General features: G+C 35.0%; 3 protein-coding genes across 3 annotated transcripts; 2 read left to right on the forward strand and 1 right to left on the reverse strand.

Annotated features, from left to right (window-relative positions):
* Window positions 1–5,808: 5,808 nt before the first annotated feature.
* LOC113738894 (bidirectional sugar transporter SWEET14-like) lies at window positions 5,809–8,321 on the forward strand. Its single transcript, XM_072045056.1, has 6 exons — window positions 5,809–5,933; window positions 6,327–6,363; window positions 6,463–6,670; window positions 6,826–6,987; window positions 7,298–7,417; window positions 7,852–8,321. The coding sequence occupies exons 1-6, from the start codon at window positions 5,882–5,884 to the stop codon at window positions 8,098–8,100; spliced, it is 828 nt and encodes a 275-aa protein (XP_071901157.1). The 5' UTR covers window positions 5,809–5,881; the 3' UTR covers window positions 8,101–8,321.
* Window positions 8,322–13,070: 4,749 nt separating this feature from the next.
* LOC113740313 (probable protein S-acyltransferase 7) lies at window positions 13,071–18,659 on the forward strand. Its single transcript, XM_072045900.1, has 6 exons — window positions 13,071–13,392; window positions 13,473–13,601; window positions 14,543–14,725; window positions 15,986–16,282; window positions 17,360–17,593; window positions 17,759–18,659. The coding sequence occupies exons 2-6, from the start codon at window positions 13,503–13,505 to the stop codon at window positions 18,350–18,352; spliced, it is 1,407 nt and encodes a 468-aa protein (XP_071902001.1). The 5' UTR covers window positions 13,071–13,392; window positions 13,473–13,502; the 3' UTR covers window positions 18,353–18,659.
* A 587-nt stretch (window positions 18,660–19,246) lies between these two features.
* On the reverse strand, window positions 19,247–22,094 carry LOC113738689 (mitochondrial import inner membrane translocase subunit TIM8). Its single transcript, XM_027265932.2, has 2 exons — window positions 21,817–22,094; window positions 19,247–19,603 (listed from the first exon to the last, which is right to left on the reverse strand). The coding sequence occupies exons 1-2, from the start codon at window positions 21,862–21,864 to the stop codon at window positions 19,415–19,417; spliced, it is 237 nt and encodes a 78-aa protein (XP_027121733.1). The 5' UTR covers window positions 21,865–22,094; the 3' UTR covers window positions 19,247–19,414.
* Window positions 22,095–22,807: the final 713 nt, after the last annotated feature.

Below are 22,807 nucleotides of genomic sequence, written 5' to 3' on the forward strand. Positions count from 1 at the left end.
TAGAAAAACGGGTATATTCCAACAGAATGATCAATGGAACAGAGAACCGAAAAAGGTTAAAACTTTTCAGTCGGAGATTTTTAGCCTTAGGTTTTAATGTTCCGAGACAAAGAATATTTTATACTCCTATTGAATTTGTATTTGATCTCTTCTTGCTTTATTGTGCTTTCATTAACTTTTCACCGAGTCAAATAATACAAGTTGATTAGTTAATTGGAACAGAAACTTTCTTGTCCTTCTTTATGGTACATTATTTTTGTATGATTACCTCTAGCATTTTTTATGTCCAAAGCTTCTTTTGTTTGGCGGTTCAAAATCCCTTATTCATTCACTCTATTCTCTAAAATGCACGTAAAAGTACTTTAATTAAAGCAAGAAATTCTTCTCCTCACATATATTTTTTATTTTGTCATTCATTTATTGAGTTGTCAACATATCCACAGAGTACATCTATGTCATAACTCATAACCATGAGATTTAATAGTCAATTGGTGTCCTGATTATACAAGTATGTCCGACACAAAATCCTACATTGCCTTCTTTAGAAATACATCTGAGGAAAAGCTACAATAAACGAAGGGTTCAAAGAGGAGTCAAAGCCAAAAACTAGTTGCCCTCTTTTCTAGCTATGAGCAACATTTGTTTTAGGTTTTGGGATTCTCAAATTATTCTGAGAATCCGTATATAACATTCTACTATAAGATAGAGACCAATTTTTTTGTGTCATTTGTAGTCCTTCGGGAAGAAATCAGTCCGAAACGTTATGCGGCTGGAAACAACATATGCAAATCTAGATCCACAGACTAGATTGGAACTTGTCCCATCGATGACGAGCCCAAATATGTTGATGAATTAGTATAAATGTCATGTATGTGTAATACGTATTAATAGATTAATCATTTGAACATTGAAATAGCCGGAAGTATTGAACACACACACACACATATATATATATGTGTGTGTATATATATATATATATATTAAAATGTCTAAGTCGACCCAATAATTAAAAGAGGTTTCTTAGAATCTTTATCACTGTCAGATTTAGGAGTCGAATTCTGTGCTTGACAGTTGGGATTAAAAAGGGTGTGAAGAGAGATGGGAAGATAAAATAAAAGAAAAACTTCAAAGCTATGTAAAAGAACCCTAGCCTAGATGTACATGATTAGTGCATAGTAAATGAGTCAATTGCATTGAATCTAGTCTAATATTTCGTTGTCCACAGCAAGATCACAAGCACATTCGTGTAATGGAAGACAAGCATATTGGACTGAAATAGTTGTTCAACATGAGCTATCAAATTTCACCCTTGAAGCAATAGGCTGCACGAATTTTAACTTTCTCACGTCCTAATTAGTCAACACACTGATATTTATAAATCAAAATGTCTTTAAGGGAAATGAAACAATAATCGCTCAAAGTGGCATAAATGTTATTATAAAAACAAAAAGTTTCACTTTAATTACTTAATTTGACCACTACAAATATCTTCCAAGACCGTAATCACAAGTAACTAATTAAATATCATGAAAAAAAAAAGACTAATTAAAGATCATTTGCTGAATAACACCTCAAGTAGCCGTACATCTGGTGGCTTCCCACCTTCTAAGGTCTTCATTTAAAGGTGAATGAAGGATCCTTCCTTTATTTCCTCGAAACTTACTTTTAGAAAGCAGAGCTGTCACATTAATACTCATCTTCAGTGAGATATCATTTGGCATTCAGCAACGGCCAAAGGACATATCATCACTTAATTGGACAGAATGCTCCCAAATTCTTCGAGTTTCGAATATGATAATCATTTTAGATAAACTAAATTGGGAAATAAATAGAGAAAAGTACTAGGCTTGGAGATGCAAATCCCCTTGAAGTTATTTGGTCTGAATCAGTTTGATCAACCAAACATGCGGTGAAGATCATTGGTCAAGTACGGACGATGGTGCTGAACCATTTGTGGTTGGTTTGACGGTTAAAAACTCTTAAAGACTTTTTCTTAAGGTCAAGAATTTGGATCTTCCTTCTTACGCGGCTTGATTCGGATTCGTAATCTATATATGCGCTTAAAAGTATTGTTATTTTATAAAACAGATTCTAACGTTAAACTTGCCACGTAAGTACGGTAGAGTCTCCTGTTATGTAATGCTAGTGTCAATGTTCCCTGTTAAAGAATAGTTAACCTACCACCATTAGTCCATTTCCCTGTCAATGTTGCTGCCGTATTTACTATAAAATGGTCCATTATGCTAGTGATAAAAAGATACCTGCATTGTAAAAATTATCCTCCAAAGTAATTAATTAATCTGATACCTATTTTTGGTAATTAATTAATCTTATACCTATTTTGCTTAACTTTCTTGAAAGGCACTTGAGATTTTTAAAGTCATGAAGTTGAACGGTTCCATTCTTTTGAGTACGTTGCTTGGTATACGAATACTTCTTAAAAAAAAAAAAAATAGAATTAACAGTCATCTTTTACTTACCCATTTAACGATTCGAATCCGTGATGCAGTTATTAGTGGCATATGAATACTTTAGAAAACCCAATTTCTTATAGTATCTGTAGTTATTAATTGGTAATTATTAAGAAGTCATGTATTTTATGGTGCAATCAGGAGCCCACATTAAGAAGTCTGAATCCACTACTGAACTGGCAGGTAAGGGTCACAAAAAAAAAAAAAGGGTGCAGGATAGAGCGCAATAGCAAGTTAGCAACAAGTGATGATAATATATTGTACCAATTGGTTGTGAAACCTTTTTTGACAAATGGCGAAAGTTAAACTCAGAGATCGACAGCTCCTCCAAATCCAAATCATAGGCTATTTAGTGGAAACATCGGGTTGTGATTTGTCTGCTTCATTTTTCACATGATACAGAGTATCCATGCTTGCTCGTGAAGATGTCAATAATGGAGAACATGCTAAGAAAGGCGGAAACAAGATAAACATTGCTTTTCCCAAGTAGTCACAATATGTACAGCCCTGCAGATTAATGTCCACATTATTAGAACTGCTGAATGATTCTCAGCACCAAATGAAATTGTCATTCTTCAATGTGTTTTTAACGGTTTAATTTGTTGTTACACGTTTCATGTATTTCCAACCAATATTAGTGCTTAATTTATCTAATCATTAGACCGCTAATTTTTTCCTTGTAAGTTTTGGCATCTTTTTCAAATCAAAGTAACTATTCATCAACATAAAATTTTCACCTTTAACAAATGATTTCACTGTCAATGGCACTAAATTTTCACGTTCTAAGTAAATTTTTAGTACAGAATTTATCCATCCAGGTCTTACAAACGTAGATGTTAAACTCAACTGTTAAGCATACACAACCTCTACTAAATTGAAGGACGCAATAATGCACACATGAAACGCTTACAAAGCACCACCTTTTCTACTTTTAGTTCTGGTTCTTCTTCGCCGCCGCAACACTTTAACAGCCCACATCGCCCATCGCCGGGATCCTTTGCACCACCAAACAGAACCACCCCTAACCCCATCAGCCCTCCTTCCACTCACCCCCAATCTCGAACTGCGCCGCATATTCCTCCTAGTTTTAACATCCATCAAAGCAAATTCACAGGGGTATTGGTGCAATTCAACTTAAACGATGGAAACCAACAATGACCATTCACGTTCCTCCCCTTTTTTTTTTTGGGATACTACAAACACAGGAGAATTTTTACATAACGATCCCGTTTTGATTAATCTATTGATGAGAAGCACTGAAACAATGATGGCAATCCCTTTATTCTGGTGGTTCATAGAAAGTCTCTATCATCTGATATTTAAGTTTGACCGAGCGTGAAAGCCGCCATCCACCAGAATGATTTTGGCGCTAGGAATTAAGGTTTCTAATACGTGCGGTTCTGGGTTGGTTTTGCCTTTAGATTTCCTTTTGGAAATCTTTCGAGTCAAAAGGTGCAGTCGAGTGTTTTGCATGGCTTATTTTGCGGTTATGGTGGGTTCTGGGAAAAGATAAAAGAAAGAAAGAAAAAGGAAGAAGCCCAGAATTGTTTTGTTGTTATTTTTCCTTTATTTTTGTATTGGCATGATTAACAGAGGAGAAGTGCAAAAGATTGCGATTCTTTAGGGGTTTAATTATGAGTTCTTTTTGAAAGCTAGGAGAATGAGTTTTGTTTGACGGTCAAAACACTTATGATTCCAATGGATCAATAAACCTCTCATAAAATAGTTTGCTCTAAAACTTTTCAGGTGCTCAAACTTTTTAAATTATCTGTTAGTCATTAAATTTTGTCCAATATTTGTTGGTCTTTTTGGTCGTAAGAGTAAAATGGTCTTAGTCTTAGATTTTGGTCCTAATTCTTCATCTGCTCATAATACCATAAAGAGCTGTCTAATAATTTTTGAGAATTAAGAGATAACGTTATTGTAATTCAATCGCTTAGATATCCTTTTTAAAAACAGAATACTAAGTTTGGTCTTTATTCTGATGTAAAGTTGTTAGTGGTGGTGCAACATATTTGAGATATTGAAATCTTTGTGTAATATAACAAGCAAATTGTGTTTGTTTAATTCCAATCCGATAGAGCTAAATGGTTGCTTTCCTAATTTTGAGTAAGTAGTTGTGGTGTAATAAATGTACAATTTACAATAAAGTAATTTATAATTCAAGGATGAAACATAACTCGTTGAAAAAGTTCGAGAACTTTTTCAGTAATTCACCACAAAATATTATACTTAAAATCTTATTATATGAAATTCATGCAGTTCAATTACTTAAGTGTAACTGATGAGGAGTTGGTCTAGTGATAAACGTTGAAATCTCAAAAATTAGAAGTTTAAATTCAAATTTAACTATATCTAAGTTAAGAGATCACAGTATTTGTTGGTTTATACCTATTATTATTGATAATTGTACTGGGTGTATTTATAGTTTATTGAGTTATTTTTCCCACCATTTATGAGTTAATTTGTTAGTTATATCAATCCTACCATTGAATTTCTTGTAGTATTATCCCGGCAGAACATTTTGCATCTCAAGCCATCATTTTTGATGGACCGCAATCTATTACCCAAGTGTAAGGTAAAATACCATAAGTTGGTTGGGGAATCAACTTTTTCCAACTGTAGTGTAAGCTTTCTAAGTCGCATACCGTGGAAATTATGGTAAGATTACATACCCCAACTGTTAAAAAGCTTCGTTATAGACTCTTAATTAACGAAAAGTTGGGGGAAAGATGAGTTGAATGGTTGAGGGGAAGGAGTATAAGTGACAGATTTCGGATTTGAGACTTCTCACTTGCATTAAAAAAAAATACAAAACTAACGAAAAATTTGAAGTAGATTTTATCTCTATTAATGATTGTCGTTTTCATTTCTATTTGTGATTGCCGATTCAACAATTCAATTTTCCTTTTGTGTTAGGCCGCAAACTCAATCAACACAATATGATAATGATGAGCTAATCTGAACCTTTGTGTCAAAATTTAAGGACCCCATACCTTAACAACGAATTGTTTAAGCTTAATTAATTAGAAATGCAAGTGCTAATCATCCATCGAACTTACAATCAACTTTAGAGACGTCAGGCAATTACGAGGCATATCCTTACCAGAAATCATTACTTCAACGCAAGAAAAAGAGGATAATTGAAAATAATTTCATGTATAATGTGGCAGCCTTCTAGGGCTAGTGGTTGCTGATTTGTTGTATGATCAATAATGTGTCCAACCTACTATTACTTCACACGTTTACCCTGAATTTTACTTTTTTTCCTGTGAAGCAAATATTCAATTCCCACACTATATATATGCCCAACCCACTGACAATGGGCTGCATCAAGAAATCAGGCAAATTTAGGGGTGTCCTCTAGAGGCCCACTGCCAAAAGGGAAAGATTTCTAGCTTCTTGAAGCTATGCCCCTCTTCCCCATCCAAAATCCATGGGTGTTCGCCCTTGGTATTATAGGTAAAAATAGAAAAGAATAGTTTTCTTTCGATATATTTGATAGCATTATACTTCGCACTCAAATTTTAGGTGCCTTTTCATCCTTCAGTGGAATGAAACGTGGCAAAACTTTATATGTGCATGACATTAGGTAGAAAACAAAAAGTTAAACCACATTAAATATAACAGCATCGTACGCATAAAATAAACAACATAGCTTTCTGAATTTTTAATTTTTCTGGGCTACGTTGGTTTTGCAACACCGATCACACAAGGATGCATGGAATGAAAAATGGGAGGACATTGGACAGTGTATATGTGATGCTTACTCAGTATCTTGTGTTCATGTCGAGCAGACATTTTAGGGATTGTATTCATATTCTTCATTGTTTCTTAACAATCAATGTTTTTCAGGTAACTTGGTCTCCTTCTTGGTGTATCTTGCTCCAGTGTAAGTCGTATTCTCGTATAGTTTTACACACTTGTTGCCCTCTCAGTGATTTTCATGATCAATGACTAACCAAGAAGAATATTTCGACATGATTTTCAGGCCAACGTTTCGTAGGATTGTCAAGAAAAAATCAACTGAAGGGTTTCATTCATTCCCCTACGTGGTTTCGTTATTCAGTGCCATGCTTTGGGTTGATTATGCCAGAGTCAAATCAAATGTGCTTCTGGTTACCGTCAACTCCATTGGCTGTCTCATAGAGACCATCTACATTGCCTTCTTCATTGTTCATGCACCAAAGAAGCCCAGAGTGCGTAGCATATCTATCAAGAAAAGGAAAAAACATGCAGCAATATTTTCCTTCTTCCAGGGCTTTTTTTTTTCTCCCTCATGATTTTAATAATGAATATAACTCAATATCTCAAGTGATCATGAACTGATTTGAACTTAAACTGGCCTTTGCAGATGTTCACTTTGAAGCTTGTAATTCTTCTGAACTTCATTGGTTTTGGATCGATTTGCATTCTGACCGAATATCTGGCCAAAGGAGCTCGAAAGACTCAAGCCCTAGGCTGGCTTTGTGTTGCTTCGTCCGCGATGGTATACATTGCACCTCTAAGCGTAATGGTAAGGATGCTAAAAACGGCTCATTTTATGCTAAATTCTCCTTGCTAGGCCTTAAATCATGATCTAGTTATCCCACTTGAACGTTTAATTCAATGATTTGTCACTTTTTAATTGCTTGATGCAATGAGGATATTTCACCATAGAAAATCTGAGGATTGTTCTATCAATTTTGTCGAGTTTTGCTCAACGAATCTTCAACAAGATACTTTGTTGGTAGCAAACTTCGTACGTGTGCTTGTCTTTTAGTTTTATCTTCTGCTTACTTTTGTTTTTTTTTTTTTTTTGTTTTTCTTTGTGTTGTGCAATGCAGAAGCAGGTCATAAGTACTAGAAGTGTGGAGTTCATGCCATTCTGGTTATCATTTTCCCTTGTTTTGAATTCTCTTACGTGGTGTTCTTATGGTTTACTACTTAAGGACATACATATCACGGTAATTAACTTCTTCCTCTTATTGAAGATTTATTTACGAGAATCACTAGCAATAATTCCTAATTAAACACTAATGATCTTTTAGAAAGTTTTTATTTCCGTGAGATATTCTTTAGTGCTTAGGTTAAATCAGATTCAGATTGGGCACTATTCGATTGGTTGACTCAAGATTAATTATGTGTCTCAATATATTCCTGCGTAGTTTTTTATGACTTGTACTATATATTGCTAACTCATGTGTGAATTGCGAGTATTCCAATCATTACCTTAAACCTAAGAGAACAGATGATATGTTCTAAATCACAAAGCCATGAAAAAGGTCAAAAATTGGTTTATAGAAATCATCATTTTTTTTCTTCAATTAATCGAGGTTTTTGAAGAACTCATGATTATCGAATTTCATATTCCATTAATTGTCTTTCCATTTTAATACAGGTTCCCACCGTAGTGGGATTCATTTTTGGGATGATACAAATGGCCCTATACGTAACATACAAGAATATCAAGATGAAACCAGAAGAGCCAAAGCTCCCCACTATCGTGAAGCCCATCACAATCATCCCATCTGAAATGCTACCACTAGGCTCTTTGCCAATTGATGAAACCAATAAGGCTAAGAATGAAAAAGTGCAAGAACAAATCCAACAAGGAGAAAGGGAACAAGATGCATCCCATCAGGTTTAGTTGAAAAATCAGATGCCAATGGACTTGAATATGCTTTCAATTGGCCTATGTATAGTTAAGCTCTTGAATGATGGGGAGGCTCTTGATTCTTGAATGTTTTGTGGTTATTTTTCAATGAAGCTGACAAATGTACTCCTCTGCTTGAATTTAGAATTTCATGCCTACTCAGTATTTGACAGATCTTTAGATTAATCTTCAATAAATTTAGCTGTTTTATTTTTCTATTGAAAGAACTATTATTCATGAGATTGGAAGCAATTGAGATTTCTATTTTTTTTTTTTTTTTGGCAGCTGAGATTTCTAGTTAACTTGATTAAGTTGGACGAAAAAGGAACAAAGAAAAAGAACACACGCAAATCTTAATAGATAGAGACAGCACTATAGAGGTTATTTATATAAAGATATTGAAGAGTTAAGTTAACGACTCTGGACTATTACAGGGAGATGTTTGATTTGCTTTATCTTTAATAGCATAAAAAAACAAGAAAGAAGAAGATATTCTACCTTGACCTTAAAGAAAAAGAAAGAATATATTTTCTCTATTTCAAGGGTTTATACTTTATAGATGTTACTCTTCTTCAACTGATATTGTCTTTTTTTTTATAATTAAAATTTATAAGAGTTTTATAGAAGAGAAGGAAATTACAAATATGCTATACCTGAAATGGAATTTGAAAAATTGTCCAAGGCCAATTTCACGGAGGAGAAATCATTGTCCAAGGGCCAAGGAATAAAACAAGAAATGGGCCAAAGCTCATCCACAAGTAATTTACTGGTATCAATGCTTTCCCATCTCCTTTTTTTTTCTGAAAAAAGAAATTAAAAATTTTCATTAATCTGAAATAATTTCCGCAGCAAGTATGGTAACAATAAAATTTGAAGAAATATCCCTCCATTGAAAATCATTATAGATGGAACAAGCATGTTTAGCAAAACAAAAAAATTTGGAGGATTGTCCCTCCATTTAACACCTTTTTTTCAGTGCTTTCCCATCCCTCAAGCAGTGGAAGATGTAAAGAACTTTAAAAGGAGGTATCAAGAAATTCTATTGTTCATAACCAAAAATTAGACCCTGTATGGAATTTGAGTTTTTTACCAAATTTGTCTGCTACTAATTTTTTAACAACTTTAGTTACAGTAACCCAAAAAAACTTTTTAAAATTTTTAACCTACACACTTCAAAATATCTAATACACAAATTTTCCCTTCCTCTTTTCTTCTTTTTCCTCCTCCACCCAACCTATCACGTCCTCCATCACCGACCACTACCTCCACCGCCGTTTCCGGTGTCGGTCACCCATTCTGGCGCCGATTCCGATGCCAGCCTTCCTCCTTTTTTTTTCTCTCTCCCCCCTTCCTCCTCTTCTCCCTTCCCCTCCCCTCTCCTTTCCCTCCCTCTCCCTGATAGGGTATAATTTGTTATTAATTTTATGGTTAATTTTCCTCTTTGTTTTTGCCAAATATTGTTTTAATTATCGAAATATACTTATATTTGGTATTTGGACCTAATTACAGGTAGTGGAGCAGAAAAGTACTTAAAAGGATAACTTTCTTGAGAAAATCCCGTGCACGTGGGAAGTCTTGAGAATCCTTGCAAATCCGACTCCAAGATGTGCTAAACCAACGCCTTTCCTCTCGTGACTAGTAGTTTACTAGCATTAGGAAACAAGAAAGAAGCAAACTTCAGTAGTTGCCTTATCTCTTTGTTTTCCTTATTTGGTGGAAAAACCGACAAGATGAGAGACTAGTCATTGTTTAGATTGAGGAGACTTGTTTTGGGGTCTTAGTAGTTTTCTTCTCCTATTCGGTATCTATCATGTGTGCCGCAAAGGCCATAGCAGAGAACATTTAATTATCCCTTTGACTTGGTAGTTCAAGAGATAATTCTTATTCCATTGAGTTTTCTTCCTTCGAATTTGGAGAAGAATGCCGTCAACTAATATTTCTTAATTTTCGCATGGATTGTTCTCCATTGATAGAGAAATAACTTCTTATTTCTAGTCAAGGGGGCAACTAATGATTTGGTTCCCACTATGAGATCTAAACCATTTTTAATTGTTTCCTTCATTTATTGGTATTTATATGTTTCCTACTTTTAATTGTTATAGCTCTTGTATATGATTGATTAGTGCGCAATAATTGATTATTCATATAAGCTATTTTGCTAATTAGGGGTAATTGAATCCGTAATTGTTCAATTATCTCTGGCATGGTAGCAACTGACGTAATTGGGTTTATGTCAGGGAAACGTACGATCTAACTTAAACAAACCCTCATAGCGTGTTTGTTAGTTAGAATTGAACCTTTCTAATTATTAATGTAATCTAAAAATTGAATCCTACGATCGTACCTAGGGTTATTTTTGAATTAGAGAAATAGTTAACTGTCGTACCTTAACTATCGAGAAATTAAGGAAGGGTTGGTTGTTTATCGCGTGCATGACAACTATAACCAATCTATTAATAAATGTTGGAATTATCTGTGAATCGATGATCAATGCATGAACAATTTCTGAAGTGTACCCTTGGCTAGAGTTCTCTTAATTATTTCTTTTAATTAATTATTTTCTGCAGTTAAATTATTTAGTTAGCTTTTAATTCCCAAATCCCCCATTTATTCTTGACTCGAAAGGAAACAAATTTCTCTCCAGTCCCTGAGAAGACGACCCTACTTGCCACTGTCTACTAGTTAGTGAATTTAGTCATAATTAATTCTGATATATCGGATAAAGCAAACTCTTCGGGAACAGGGTGAATCAAGTAACCCATTGCACACCTAGAGTTCCTGTTCCAATACTTAAAATTAATCATTGACTGCTTTTGGTGGTAGTTATGTTTTATTTATTATTATTACACAGGTTCGGCACCTGTCACTCCCCCTCCCCCTTTGACCGATTTGTTGGCGCTCCCCTTTTTTTTTTTCTTTCTCTCTCCCCTCTCCCTCTCTTTTTCCCTCTCCCTCCCTCCTTCCCTCTCCTTTTCTGCCTCTCCCGCCACTCTCCCCTTCCCCTAGCTGCAATTTGGTCGCACGACCAGATCGGCAAAGGAGAAAGGAGAGGGTGGTGAGGGAGGGGAGGAGTGGGGGATAGGGAGATGGAGAAGAGGGGGAGAGAAAAAGCAAAAAATAAAAATAAAAAATCCATGGCTGCAAGTTCTTTGGCGTCGGGAGGGCGAGGGGGAGGGGGAGAGAAAAAGAAAAAAAATAATTTTTCCAATGGTTGCTGGTTCTTCTACGTCAGAGACAGCGGTGGCAGGAAGGGGAAAGGGAGAAGAAGAAAAGAGGAAAGAAAAGAAGAAAGAAAGAAAAAAGTTTTTCATCCTAAAAATTTTTACTACAACTTTTACAATAAGTTATAATAAAATTTTAGATAAATACACAAAAAATTTACTTATCAAACGGGGCCTTAGATTAGATTTAATGCTAATGCATATATACATGGTTTTCAAACCAGTGACAAACAACTTCAAACATTTTCTTGTGCATGGCCCATAAGTCAATAAAGTATAGACTTTTGCGGAAAATTTTCCCCAAACATCATTATTAATTCTCTTTTGGAGAGAACTTTTTCCAAAACGTAAACAAACAAACTCTTGCATACTGCTGGCACTGCCTTTTCAGTTTTCGTCTCTTTTTCTTGCATTATGCAATTAATCGTGATAGTATATATATTATTAATATATATATAATTAACTCTAAAACAATAATATTACATCTAGTTAATAGGGATCTTAATTGGCCACAAAAATCAAATAGTTGGGTTGCCACCAAAATTTTCATTTTATACACCCATTGTATAAATGTACTTTCTTTCTTTTAATTGCGAGGTGATGGTTTAATCTCAATTATACATAAAACCAAATCATATGCTTAACATTTCAGTTTTTTTTTTAATTCCTTCCAACAAACTATATGTTTTGATCCTCACAAAAAAAAAAAGCACATAAAACCAGACAACTTGAGGGTTAGGTATGAATAATTGCTATACAAAAGTTGATTATTGTCTTAACTTATAAAAAGTAAACCAGTTTCAATGGCAGCTACGTTTTGGCAGCTCTTTTTAATATTGAGAAAATTAGTTTGAATTCCTTCAGGAAAGACAATGACGTTTATTGTTATGGGGCCATGAGTTAGTATCAGGTCGTAACTGGGCACGTTGTTATTGTTGACGTCAATAAAAGCTTTCACACAAAGGAAACTTGTACATTTATTACTTGGGCCATATTTTTAGGAGAAAAAAAAAAAGGGAAGTAGTTATATTGTTGAACACTCATCCACTAAAGAAATATTCTTCAAAAAGGAGTAAAGTCTTTCTTGGAAATTAGGAAAACAAAAAGGTGCACCTGGTTGGGATTATTCCACTGGCCTCTTATCATCTTGCAAATTATTTTTTGCAATAGTGATATGAATTGAGACACTATTGCAAGAAAAAAAAAAAAACCAAGTGTTTATGAGACACTTCTTATATATAGATTCTTGATGCACAAAATGTATATTTTTCAAAAAAAGAAAGAAAAAAAAAGAGAGAAAGAAACTAGTAACTTTGTAATAGTCATATGTTATACTAGTTAAATCTAAAGGACCTCTTTAATTATACTCTCATTTATTAATCAAATCATTTTGAAGACTTTCTTTTCTTATCAACAAAACTTTCGTTCATCTAATTGAACATTTTTAATTTCACTTCCCCTCCTTCTTCTCTTTCTAGTTGTAAGGTTTAAAATTTCAACCTCGATCGTGACTATTTAGCCGAAAAAGTTCGTCTTAAACATTAAAGAAAAGAAAATAGACATTTCTTCTGTTTTTTTCCTTTCTTTTCTTTTTCACTTCTAAGGTTTGAAATTTCAATTTCTAATATAATTATTTAGCAAAAAAAGTATGTTTGAAAAGGAAATAATAGAAATTTCCTTGCTTTCTTACCATTCTTAATTTGAAGTTTTAGAATAAGTCAGATATCCCAAAAAAAAAATAAGTATAATTACTCACTATAACAAAATTGCAAAAAGTCCTCCTCTACTTGCCAGCAAACTAGTGCTAGATTACTTTTCAGTTTTCCCACAGTCCATACATAAATTCTGTAGACCTTTGTTCACCAACCTTCCCGGCCGCCGTGGCTGGCTGGTGGTTGCCGGAATATATCGCAGATTATCTCTCCTACATGGCTTGATATGCCCTTCTCATAACCCGTTACAGCCAACCAAGTCAAAACCGTGTAAAGAAATTTTTTATACTAGTATTGATTCTCACTACTTGGTACTGTTAGATTATTATATCGTTGAAAGAGCCGCCTTTTTGGTGGGTTTTGTTTTTCGTTTCAATTCCATTTTGAATTTGTGGTTTGTTAAAATTTTAATAGTAATTGTGGTGGAAAAAAGTTTTGTTTAGTAAGAGAAATAGAGGAAGAGATGTATGGGGTGGCTCCGCCGCGGAGCTCGGACTCGGATGGTGGCGCTGCCGATGGTGCAGCCTTCGTCAGGGCTTATCAGACTTGGAAAGGCAGTAATGTGAGTTCAGAATTCTCTATGCTCATTTTCATATGTATAATTTGGAGAATAGTCAATCAAAGATTAAGTTTTTTGTAAAAATATATATATATATAAATACATAGTAAGAATTGAAATTCTCTTGAGCTCTTTCAGATTATGCAGAATTGAAAGGTTATCAGTAATGGGATCTTGTTTATTGCTTATGGTTTGTTTGTGAATTTTATTAGATGTATATATATAAATGAATCATCTTTTATTGGTTTCTTTTTTCTTTTCAACTTTTTCTACTGCTGGGAATTCCAATCTTAACCGTTATGCAGATCATGGATTGGAAGCATAAAGGGGAAAAGTACGAGGGTATTCTCTCGATGGTTCTGAATCAAAATTCATGTGTTTTAAGCTTGGAAAAAATCCAAATTGCGCTGCCCACATCAATATTCAGATAAACTAATTCCAACACAGACTTGAAAGTGAATATTTGCGCAGAGTTTTATTGGTTGATTATATGAAGGATGGAACTATCTACAAGTTGCGTGTATAAGTACTTATCCTCATTGCATCAAATTATAGCGAGGATCCTTGCTTCTGAATCCATATGCGTGGAAACCTCACTTTGGAATGTATATGCTGAGACATATATAGCAAACTTAATGTACATGCCATGATTGTCACTGATATCACATCTAATATAGCATGAAACAACAGTCGCCTAAAGAAGTATGTTTATCAAAAGATTCTGTTGTTGTGCTTAATTCTTCTTGGAAGCAATAAACCTTGTCATGACTCAAAGTCATATTCTGTGGTTAGATAACATTGATGAAGTTCCATTGCTTACCAAATTTCCCTTGCAATAAAGAAAAAGAAAAAAGAATATTTTGTCCTCTATTCTAGTATGTTTGTGTAGCAGATCCTGAATAGTGCATAATTTGCCTGATCTGGTTTTTCATCTTACCTTGCAGAAATTTTTCCTTTGGGGACGATTCATTTTTGGGCCTGATGTGAGATCACTGTTTCTAACGATATTCCTCATAATTGCTCCTGTTGCTGTTTTCTGCGTCTTCGTTGCCAGAAAGCTGATGGATGATTTTTCTGATCATTGGGGCATATCAATTATGGTTGTAGCCATCGTTTTCACGGTTTATGTAAGTCCATATACTCTTTTCTTGTATTCCATGAGAATAAAAATGTCTGTGGTTGAATGATGGATGTGCTATGTGTAAACTTCTTGGCGTGCCAGACTTCCTAAGATTTCAAACTTTTGCACTCAATCCTGTTGTCTGCATTTGTGTTGATCAGTAGACAATCCTGTGTCCAATATGATCACATACTTTTCATTACTGTTTTTCATCGATTAAATGGCATGATCCCACATTTCCACTTTTTAGAAATACCAAAATACCTTCACCTTGATACTTAAATAATTGACGAAGGATTAATACGGAAGGTACTTAATAGGCTGGATATACATTAGAGATATTATATTACATGTGGAGTCTGTTGTAGTGTTGTGTAGTGAAATCTTGCGAAATTCTCTCTTACCCTTTGTGTTTTAGGTAGATGACCTATGAATGAAAAGATTTATTTAGAAGAATCATATGGACTAAGTTGGCGTCAATCATTCGATGGCAGCATATAAATACTCATATCCAAACTTTGGGGTTCTCTTTCTCAAGTAGCTTCCCTTAGCCATGTCATCAAACAGTTGCTTCCTCAGTTTTAGGTCTTCTCCTACGTTCTTAAAAGCAGAAACTCTCATACTTTATGATTCTTTTTCTATGAATTATTGGATCTTTTTTCAGTTAGATCTCCTTAAACATTTCATCAATATAATATAGTGGATAATTTGAGGCAATTCTTATTAAACTTGATCTTTTTTCCTTGGGGATTTCATGTCGTCTTAACTGTATCTCTACTTTTTATTACTGAAGTTTCTTTATTTAGAAGTGTAGAAGTTCAACTTCAATGATTAGAGGAAATTCGCATTTAATTGGATTGCTGGAGCTAAAAGCTTGTGCTTGTGATAAAGGAAATGAAGTGAGTTACAGCTGCCAAAAATACCACCAAGTTCAGTAAATAGATGCCGTGGAAAATTACCCATGTATATGAATATATTAAACATGAATAGTTTAACATGATGGCTCTTGATTTATATATGCCCTACCTTAATTTATTAAATTCCACTCTCACCTAATTTGGCAGTAATTTTGCTGCATGTACTTGAGATGAAGGCATGATCTAATATTGAGAAGGATGTGCATCTGCTCCTTAAAATTGTGCCTAATTAATGGATCCTTTTTCTCTTGGATCTTTTACAGGTGTAAGGAGAACTTATTTTGTCCTTTATTTATTGGCTAAATCATGTAGGGTAATTAACTGATGGGTTTTTTTTTTTTTCTCATTAGGATGTGGTCATTCTCCTCCTGACTTCTGGAAGAGATCCTGGTATAGTTCCTCGTAGTGCACGTCCTCCGGAGCCAGAAGCCTATGAAGGCAGTCCAGTAATAGAGCCTGGCCAAACTCCACAGTTACGTCTTCGTCGCATCAAAGATGTATATGTGAATGGCGTTGTAGTGAAAGTTAAATATTGTGATACCTGCATGCTATATAGGCCTCCACGTTGTTCACACTGTTCCATATGCAATAACTGTGTGGAAAGATTTGATCATCACTGTCCATGGGTCGGACAATGCATTGGATTGGTAAGTGTTGTTGTGTCTAATTATTGTTTGGGAAAAAAATCCAATGATATAGGCAAATAGTTATTTCAGCTTCGTTTGGACCATGAAGCTGTTTTTACATTTCTTTTCATTAGGTGATTTTTTATGTTTTGACAAAAAAAAGGTTTACATTCTGGCTGTATATTTTTCAAGAATACAGCAATTAGGCACTTATTTCTACATTACACTATGAATGGCGTGATTTACTTGTACATGGTCAATTTGTTATAGCAACATATATTGATTTGTTTTGCATCAGAACGCGTATGTTTGTCCAACTTAAAAAATCTTAGGAGCAAGCATCTGTAGCTTGTCCTTTATGGCTTGTTTGTTATTTTAATAATAGTTATCTTTAGATAAAAACCGTTTTGAATATAAATGATATTGTCATTACTCTTGCATTTCTCTGATCTGCCCAAAACTTTTTTGAACCCCAGTGAATAATTGATGAAAGCTTGATTTTTTAGCTCTTATCAGTCAAATACTTGATTTATTGTATATGGACTAAAGACGATAAGTTTAGTATATGGTTATGGGAGTAGGAGGGGGGAAAATAAAAATTTTTTTTTTCTGGTGGAGGTATTAGTTAGATTCTTGTGGATGTTGTTAGGAGGGAAAAGGGTGCAGGGTAGTAATCCGTAGCCTTTTGAATTTTATATTTTTAGTGTTGTTAACCATGTTTTTCTATTGATCTCAGTGATTTCCGACTCCTAATGTTTACCATTGGAAATAGAAAGCACCTAAATAAATTGGCTTGGCCTGCTCAACGTATCATGCATTTTGATTCCCCTGAAACATTTACAGGAAACTGAGCAATGTAACTTTGTGATGGATATTTAACTTTTCGAGGTGGCTGATAACGGATATAGCAACTCCAACATGAATGTTACTTTATGCTATCTGCAGTGTGATCTTCAGAGTGCTTGTTCAATTATTCTTTTAAGTAACTAAAACTCATAGTATGGCAGCCCTTACAAGTATTGACAAGAAATTTCCTTAACTTTGGGCAATCTTACTTGTATGTTTGACTCTTAATATATCATTTTGTCTTTGGTGCAGCGGAATTACAGGTTCTTTTTCATGTTCGTCTTCTCAACAACAATCCTGTGTTTGTACGTACATGGCTTTTGTTGGGTTTACATCAGAAAAATAATGGACAGTGAGAAGACAACAATCTGGAAGGCAATGAGCAAGACTCCAGCTTCCATTGTCCTAATAGTTTACACATTTGTATGCGTCTGGTTTGTTGGGGGCCTCTCAGTCTTCCATCTTTATCTGATTAGCACAAACCGGGTATAACTGCTTAACTAAAACTACGATTACTTACCTCCAATTCTTGTTCCCTGGACATTTGGGAGAGGCCCCTAATGTTTCAAAATATTGATGATTAAGTCCATTTTCAGAACCCAGTAGTTTATATGGATAACGTGATAAGTTGTTTGTTTGTTTGTTTTGCAGTCGACATATGAAAACTTTAGATACCGATATGATGGACGAGCCAATCCATTTAACAAAGGGATATCTAAGAACTTCATGGAGGTATTCTGCACCAGGATTCCTCCGTCAAAATTCAAATTTAGGGCGAAAGTGCAGAGAGAGCCTGAGCTCCCACCTCGAGTGGTGGGTGATGGTTTTTCAGTTTCGAAAGTTGGGAAACCCTTGGGTGATCTGGAGATGGGAAGAAAGCCAGTTTGGGATGAAGGTACTACTAATGCAAATGAATTTGAAAGGCAATATGGACATGATGATGGTCTGGACAAATCTGGCGAACTGCCAATCGTGTCCCCTGAGCTGAGTAGGATCACTCTTACTGAGAGCACAGAGGGAAGGAGTATTCTACACTCCAGGCGCTCTAGTTGGGCAAGGACAAGTGGAAGCTTGGATATGCCGGCTGAAGTTGGAAGCATGCCTAAAGAGTTGGACAATTTCCAATTATCCGACCAGCAACCACCCGCTGCTGCCTCCCCTGAGATTGTCGCAATGGCCTGTCGAATGGGAGACTCAAATCACGTTCCTCTGGGCGAAAGATTTACAGTAGAAAATCAGCAATGACAAATCAGTCGGATACTACAACAAACAGGGGAGAAAAGAGGGGAAATCATAGAAACCTCCTCCCTTTTCCATCAAGGGTAAAAGAAAGAAAGGGAAATGCTTGCGAGTTTCGAGTTTTGCTTGATTGAAAAGTCTTGAGGTGTGCGTGGTCTCTGTATATCTTCTTTCAACGATTGTGAATGTGCGAGTTTAAGGAATGACTTTTGACACACAAAAAAAAAAAGAAAAAAGAAAAAAGAATGTGCGAGTTTAAGCGTGCTCCTTGTTTCTATCATAATATATTTTTACCTACCTTTTTGTGCTCCCATTTCTTGTCGTCTCCGTATACTTGATTTAACTCAGACCTTCCAGCCCCAAGAAATAAAAGCATAGGAGGTTGTCGAACCGAAATGTGGACACCAGGATTTAAAGCAAGCTTTCCAAATTTCACATCTTTTCTTCTGTTCAAATAGTTTGGAACTTTGGATGCTCAAGAATGCTCGCAAGTATACAGTTTGGTGCTTGTCACTACCTAAAACAGTCCCCCAATGACTGCATGAATTATGGCAGCACGCAGCTGTTGCTGTTTGAATGAGTACTGGAGGGAGTATGACTTGCGGACTGATCACCACATCTTTGCAAGGCAAGATTACGTCTTGCGCCCTTAGCCTATTGCATGAAAGAAAAGCGAGCCATGCTCCTTGCCTTTTTATAGTGCTAGTTCTATGAAGTGAGAAGGCACGAGGTATTCGAAATTTCGAATGTCCAATAAGAATTTCTTGAAGCTGCTTAGTGAAACCGAGATACGCAAGTAATTAGCTCGCCAACAACCAGAAAATGTGATTAATAACTTTCACGATTTAAACCAACTGCAAACAGGAGTAAACTCAAATACAGTAAGCAAAGAACTGAAAAGGTGTTAAAGTTAAATAATCGGCATTTACTGGTCAAAAGTAGCAGCATATGCTATGAACAATATCCTGCTGCTTACAAGGAGGATTAGAAACCAGAACTGACAGAAAATTTTCTTTAATAAAGGGAAAGCACCATCCTCCAATACCATTAAGATGCCAATCTAATCTTTTAGTGCATGGATTGGAAGCGCTTCATTATTATCATGCTCATATCCATGTAGCGCTGAGCACAGTTTGTGAGACAAGTGGTTTCGCTAGAGCTAAACTTGCTTCCAGGAGTACTGGTAATGCATTTGTCCCAGCATATGTGAGTAAGCTTTGCAACTATTTCATTAGCCATGGCTTTTTCCTTCTCTTTCTGCAGTATTACATGATTAACATTAAATATCTATAGAAACAAAAAGATCTGACATTAATATTTCAATCAGGTTATGCTCACTAAAGAATAAGGAAAATTCAAGGTATATCACATAGCTCAGCAGGAAAACTTGTAGAGACATCAAAACCTGACACTAGTTCACCAAAAGCACAGATTCGTACATTTTTCTGTCCCTTGTGTAACTTCAGTTTTGACAGGTATGTACAAGGACTTAATCATGTGTTTTGCCAGATGACGACCACCTCATTAACAACTTATAGCTGCAACGGGTTTCTTCATATAGATCCATTCCATGGATTTGTCAAGGGATCCATAATTATCATTCAATCCTGAGGCAAATTTCCCCTATCATCCTGATCCTACTGCACTCCGTCCGAGGATGGTTAAGAGAATAAATACTTACCCATCTAGTTACATTTCTCCAACCATTCCTCAATAAGATACCTCCAGGACAAGCTTTTGTATCTGTGTCATCTCAAAACCATCTTCATCCCAATAATTGCAAACTAGAACCGTTTCCAAAAGACAATAGTTCAGAATAGAGAGACGTCATAATCAAGAAAGATCTAACCCACTCTTTGGAACTTAAACCAAGCATAGAAAAAAGAGAGTTCTAGTAGGAGAGTAAACAAAACAAAACAAAAGCCCATTAATTTTGGTGGGGGGTTTAGAAAGAATAAAATTTGCTTTCTTACTTCATAAACTTTTGCAATTTCATGTGTTGTATATCCCTTCTGTTCTGTTAGGCCAGTTGAACTGATTAATAAGATTTTAGCTATTATACGTTTTCATCAACTAAAATTTCTTCTTTTTCTTTTTCCCATTTCTTTCCACAAGGGCAGAAAAAAATAAGAGCCTATTCTGTTCACTATTTTTCTTTTCCTTTTGAAATTCCCAAACAAGAAAAAAGCTTCCTTTCAAACACTTTTCTTTTCTATATATTTTCTCTCTCCCAAACACAAAGGCCCCAGAAAAAGTATTCAAGCTATTCCTTGCTCCTTTGGGGTAGTCCTCCAAGTATTCATCTAACTTTGTATCTAACTGCACATACAAGAACAGTTAAAAAGGCACCAATTGCTGAGAATTATACTCCTTTAGGCAGAAAAACTACTAGTAAGTATCCAAACGAATATGTTTGCCACATTTTACTTCAGACCAACAGCTATCTCTACCTGTTTCAAGATAAATTCTAATTCATCGCTAAGACCAAGAATGAATAAAATGGAAAGAAATACTCGCGTTTTAACTAGCCAGTGCAGATCCTTTTGCATCTGAAGTTCAGCTTTGTACTTTAAAAAGGGAAACTTAAGCTTTATCTTGCATAACATATAGATTTTTCTTTTGCGTGCTTAAAACATGTTTACTCTGTTGGACATATTAGCCAATCAACCAATTATGGAGCCATTATAAGGAAAGCATCCAACCTTTGCAAGATCAATGATTTTTCCTTAAAAAGGTTTAAGGAAATCTAATTTCCAAAACCAATGTTTGAATTTAATAACTTGTTCAATGTACAGCATCACCTTTTCTGCCTCTTTTATCTCGTAATAAAATTTAACAGAAACAAAAATTAAACTACATTTCTTCTTTAAAGTGGAATTAGCTCTCCAAGATCACCAGAAATCATAGTTCTTCAATGAAACCCCACGAATTCCATCCCTGAATAGAATTTCCTATAATCCTACTACCTATGTAATAATCATCTTTGGCTACCAGTCTCATCACATAAATTAATGTAGCTATTATTTTTTAATATAACAATATTGGCACCTATTATTTTTCTAAGGTAACAAGAAGCAAGTGAAAATATCAATGTAGCTATCCTCGCAACAAAAGTTAAAAAATAAAAAATCAAACCCATCTATCTTCATTGACATTCATGACCATCACACGATCAAAAATTTTTTGCTAACCCACCACAAGCAAAATATTAAAAAAAAATGCTCATTTAGGAAGATATTCAAATGTTCAAGAATCAACAGCAAAACAACAGAAAAACAAAACAACGCAAACTAAAACATTGACGATTAGAATTTCCATCTTTCATGAGGAGAAAAAAATTCCGAAAAACCCATTTATTCAAACGCAAACTAGAAAACAAAAAGAACAAGCAAATTAGAGATCGAGAACAGAAGAATTTTTTTTAAAAAAATGAATACACCAAGAAAAAGAGATCCTTATTGAGAACTTACACTCAGAAACTGCTCCAATTCAGTGGAGTTGACCCGTGAAGTATCCATCAGCAAAAGAGAACTTGAACTCCGCTACTTGTGACTTCTCTTTTTCTTCTTTCAGCAACTGAGCTCAGGGATTTAGATCGTAGAAATCTCGGATTGCCCTTCTTAGACCCCTTCTTAAACCCTAGACGAAGACAATTCTGAGTCACAGACAACAGGCCGTCAAAACTAGCGATAGCTATGTTAGGCTACAGGGGAGTATGGTCCGAGTTTAGCCCATTGACTTGGGCCAACAAAGCATATGCGGACCTTACCATCTAGTTCACTTAAGATAGATTAGTTAGACAAATATATTTGTGGTAAATCCTACTTCAAATCCTTCAAACAAAAAAATCCCACTTTAAACAACATACAATCTATACAACATATATAAATTAAATGACGACCATCTTCTTAATTTTAGATATTTTACATTGATATTTATTGTTTAGACATATTGTAATTTTCAGTTGCTTTAAAGATGAACTCGTACATTTGCATTTTCTTCAATTTTGTGTACACTCTTTTGCGGAGAAAATATACCTTAACCCCACCTTTTATTCGGGGGAGAGATGAGTTAGGTGATTCCCTATCATCCTTCACTTCTTGGCTTTTGCCTTTCTTGGTTGGCCAGTTTATTATTGACGATGAAGATTAGAGGGGAGAGAGAAGAAATAAAACCGGGACCGTGAAATTCAAAATTTGCACCTCACTCTGCTCAAGTATTTGTTTTTTTTTTTTTTTTTTTGAAGGACTCAAGTATTTGTTTCAAGAACAAGTAATAACGACTTTTTTGGTATTTTATAAACTGCCCTCAGTGTCAGAAATGTTTTTTTGTTTATACTTCTACCAAAAACAAATTTTTTTTTTGGGTTTCTGTTCATAAAGTTTTAAACACATATAGTATTGGAAAACATGAAACACAAACGTTATTAAATTAACAACCCCTAGTAAACTGGCAAGTTTG

Source organism: Coffea arabica, chromosome 4c, assembly GCF_036785885.1.
Source record: "Coffea arabica cultivar ET-39 chromosome 4c, Coffea Arabica ET-39 HiFi, whole genome shotgun sequence".
In the NCBI taxonomy this organism is placed as follows: domain Eukaryota; kingdom Viridiplantae; phylum Streptophyta; class Magnoliopsida; order Gentianales; family Rubiaceae; genus Coffea; species Coffea arabica.

What these genes read in the sequence shown, in the direction of transcription:
- LOC113740313 (XM_072045900.1), top strand. Translation starts at nt 13,503, where the DNA reads ATGTATGGGGTGGCTCCGCCGCGGAGCTCGGACTCGGATGGTGGCGCT. An exon ending in AGACTTGGAAAGGCAGTAAT is followed by an intron (nt 13,602 to 14,542) that starts GTGAGTTCAGAA and finishes CTTACCTTGCAG; the next exon opens with AAATTTTTCCTTTGGGGACG. An exon ending in ATCTGATTAGCACAAACCGG is followed by an intron (nt 17,594 to 17,758) that starts GTATAACTGCTT and finishes TTTGTTTTGCAG; the next exon opens with TCGACATATGAAAACTTTAG.
- LOC113738894 (XM_072045056.1), top strand. Translation starts at nt 5,882, where the DNA reads ATGCCCCTCTTCCCCATCCAAAATCCATGGGTGTTCGCCCTTGGTATT. An exon ending in TTGGTGTATCTTGCTCCAGT is followed by an intron (nt 6,364 to 6,462) that starts GTAAGTCGTATT and finishes CATGATTTTCAG; the next exon opens with GCCAACGTTTCGTAGGATTG. An exon ending in ATGCACCAAAGAAGCCCAGA is followed by an intron (nt 6,671 to 6,825) that starts GTGCGTAGCATA and finishes TGGCCTTTGCAG; the next exon opens with ATGTTCACTTTGAAGCTTGT.
- LOC113738689 (XM_027265932.2), bottom strand. Translation starts at nt 21,864, where the DNA reads ATGGATACTTCACGGGTCAACTCCACTGAATTGGAGCAGTTTCTGAGT. An exon ending in AATTGGAGCAGTTTCTGAGT is followed by an intron (nt 19,604 to 21,816) that starts GTAAGTTCTCAA and finishes GTAATACTGCAG; the next exon opens with AAAGAGAAGGAAAAAGCCAT.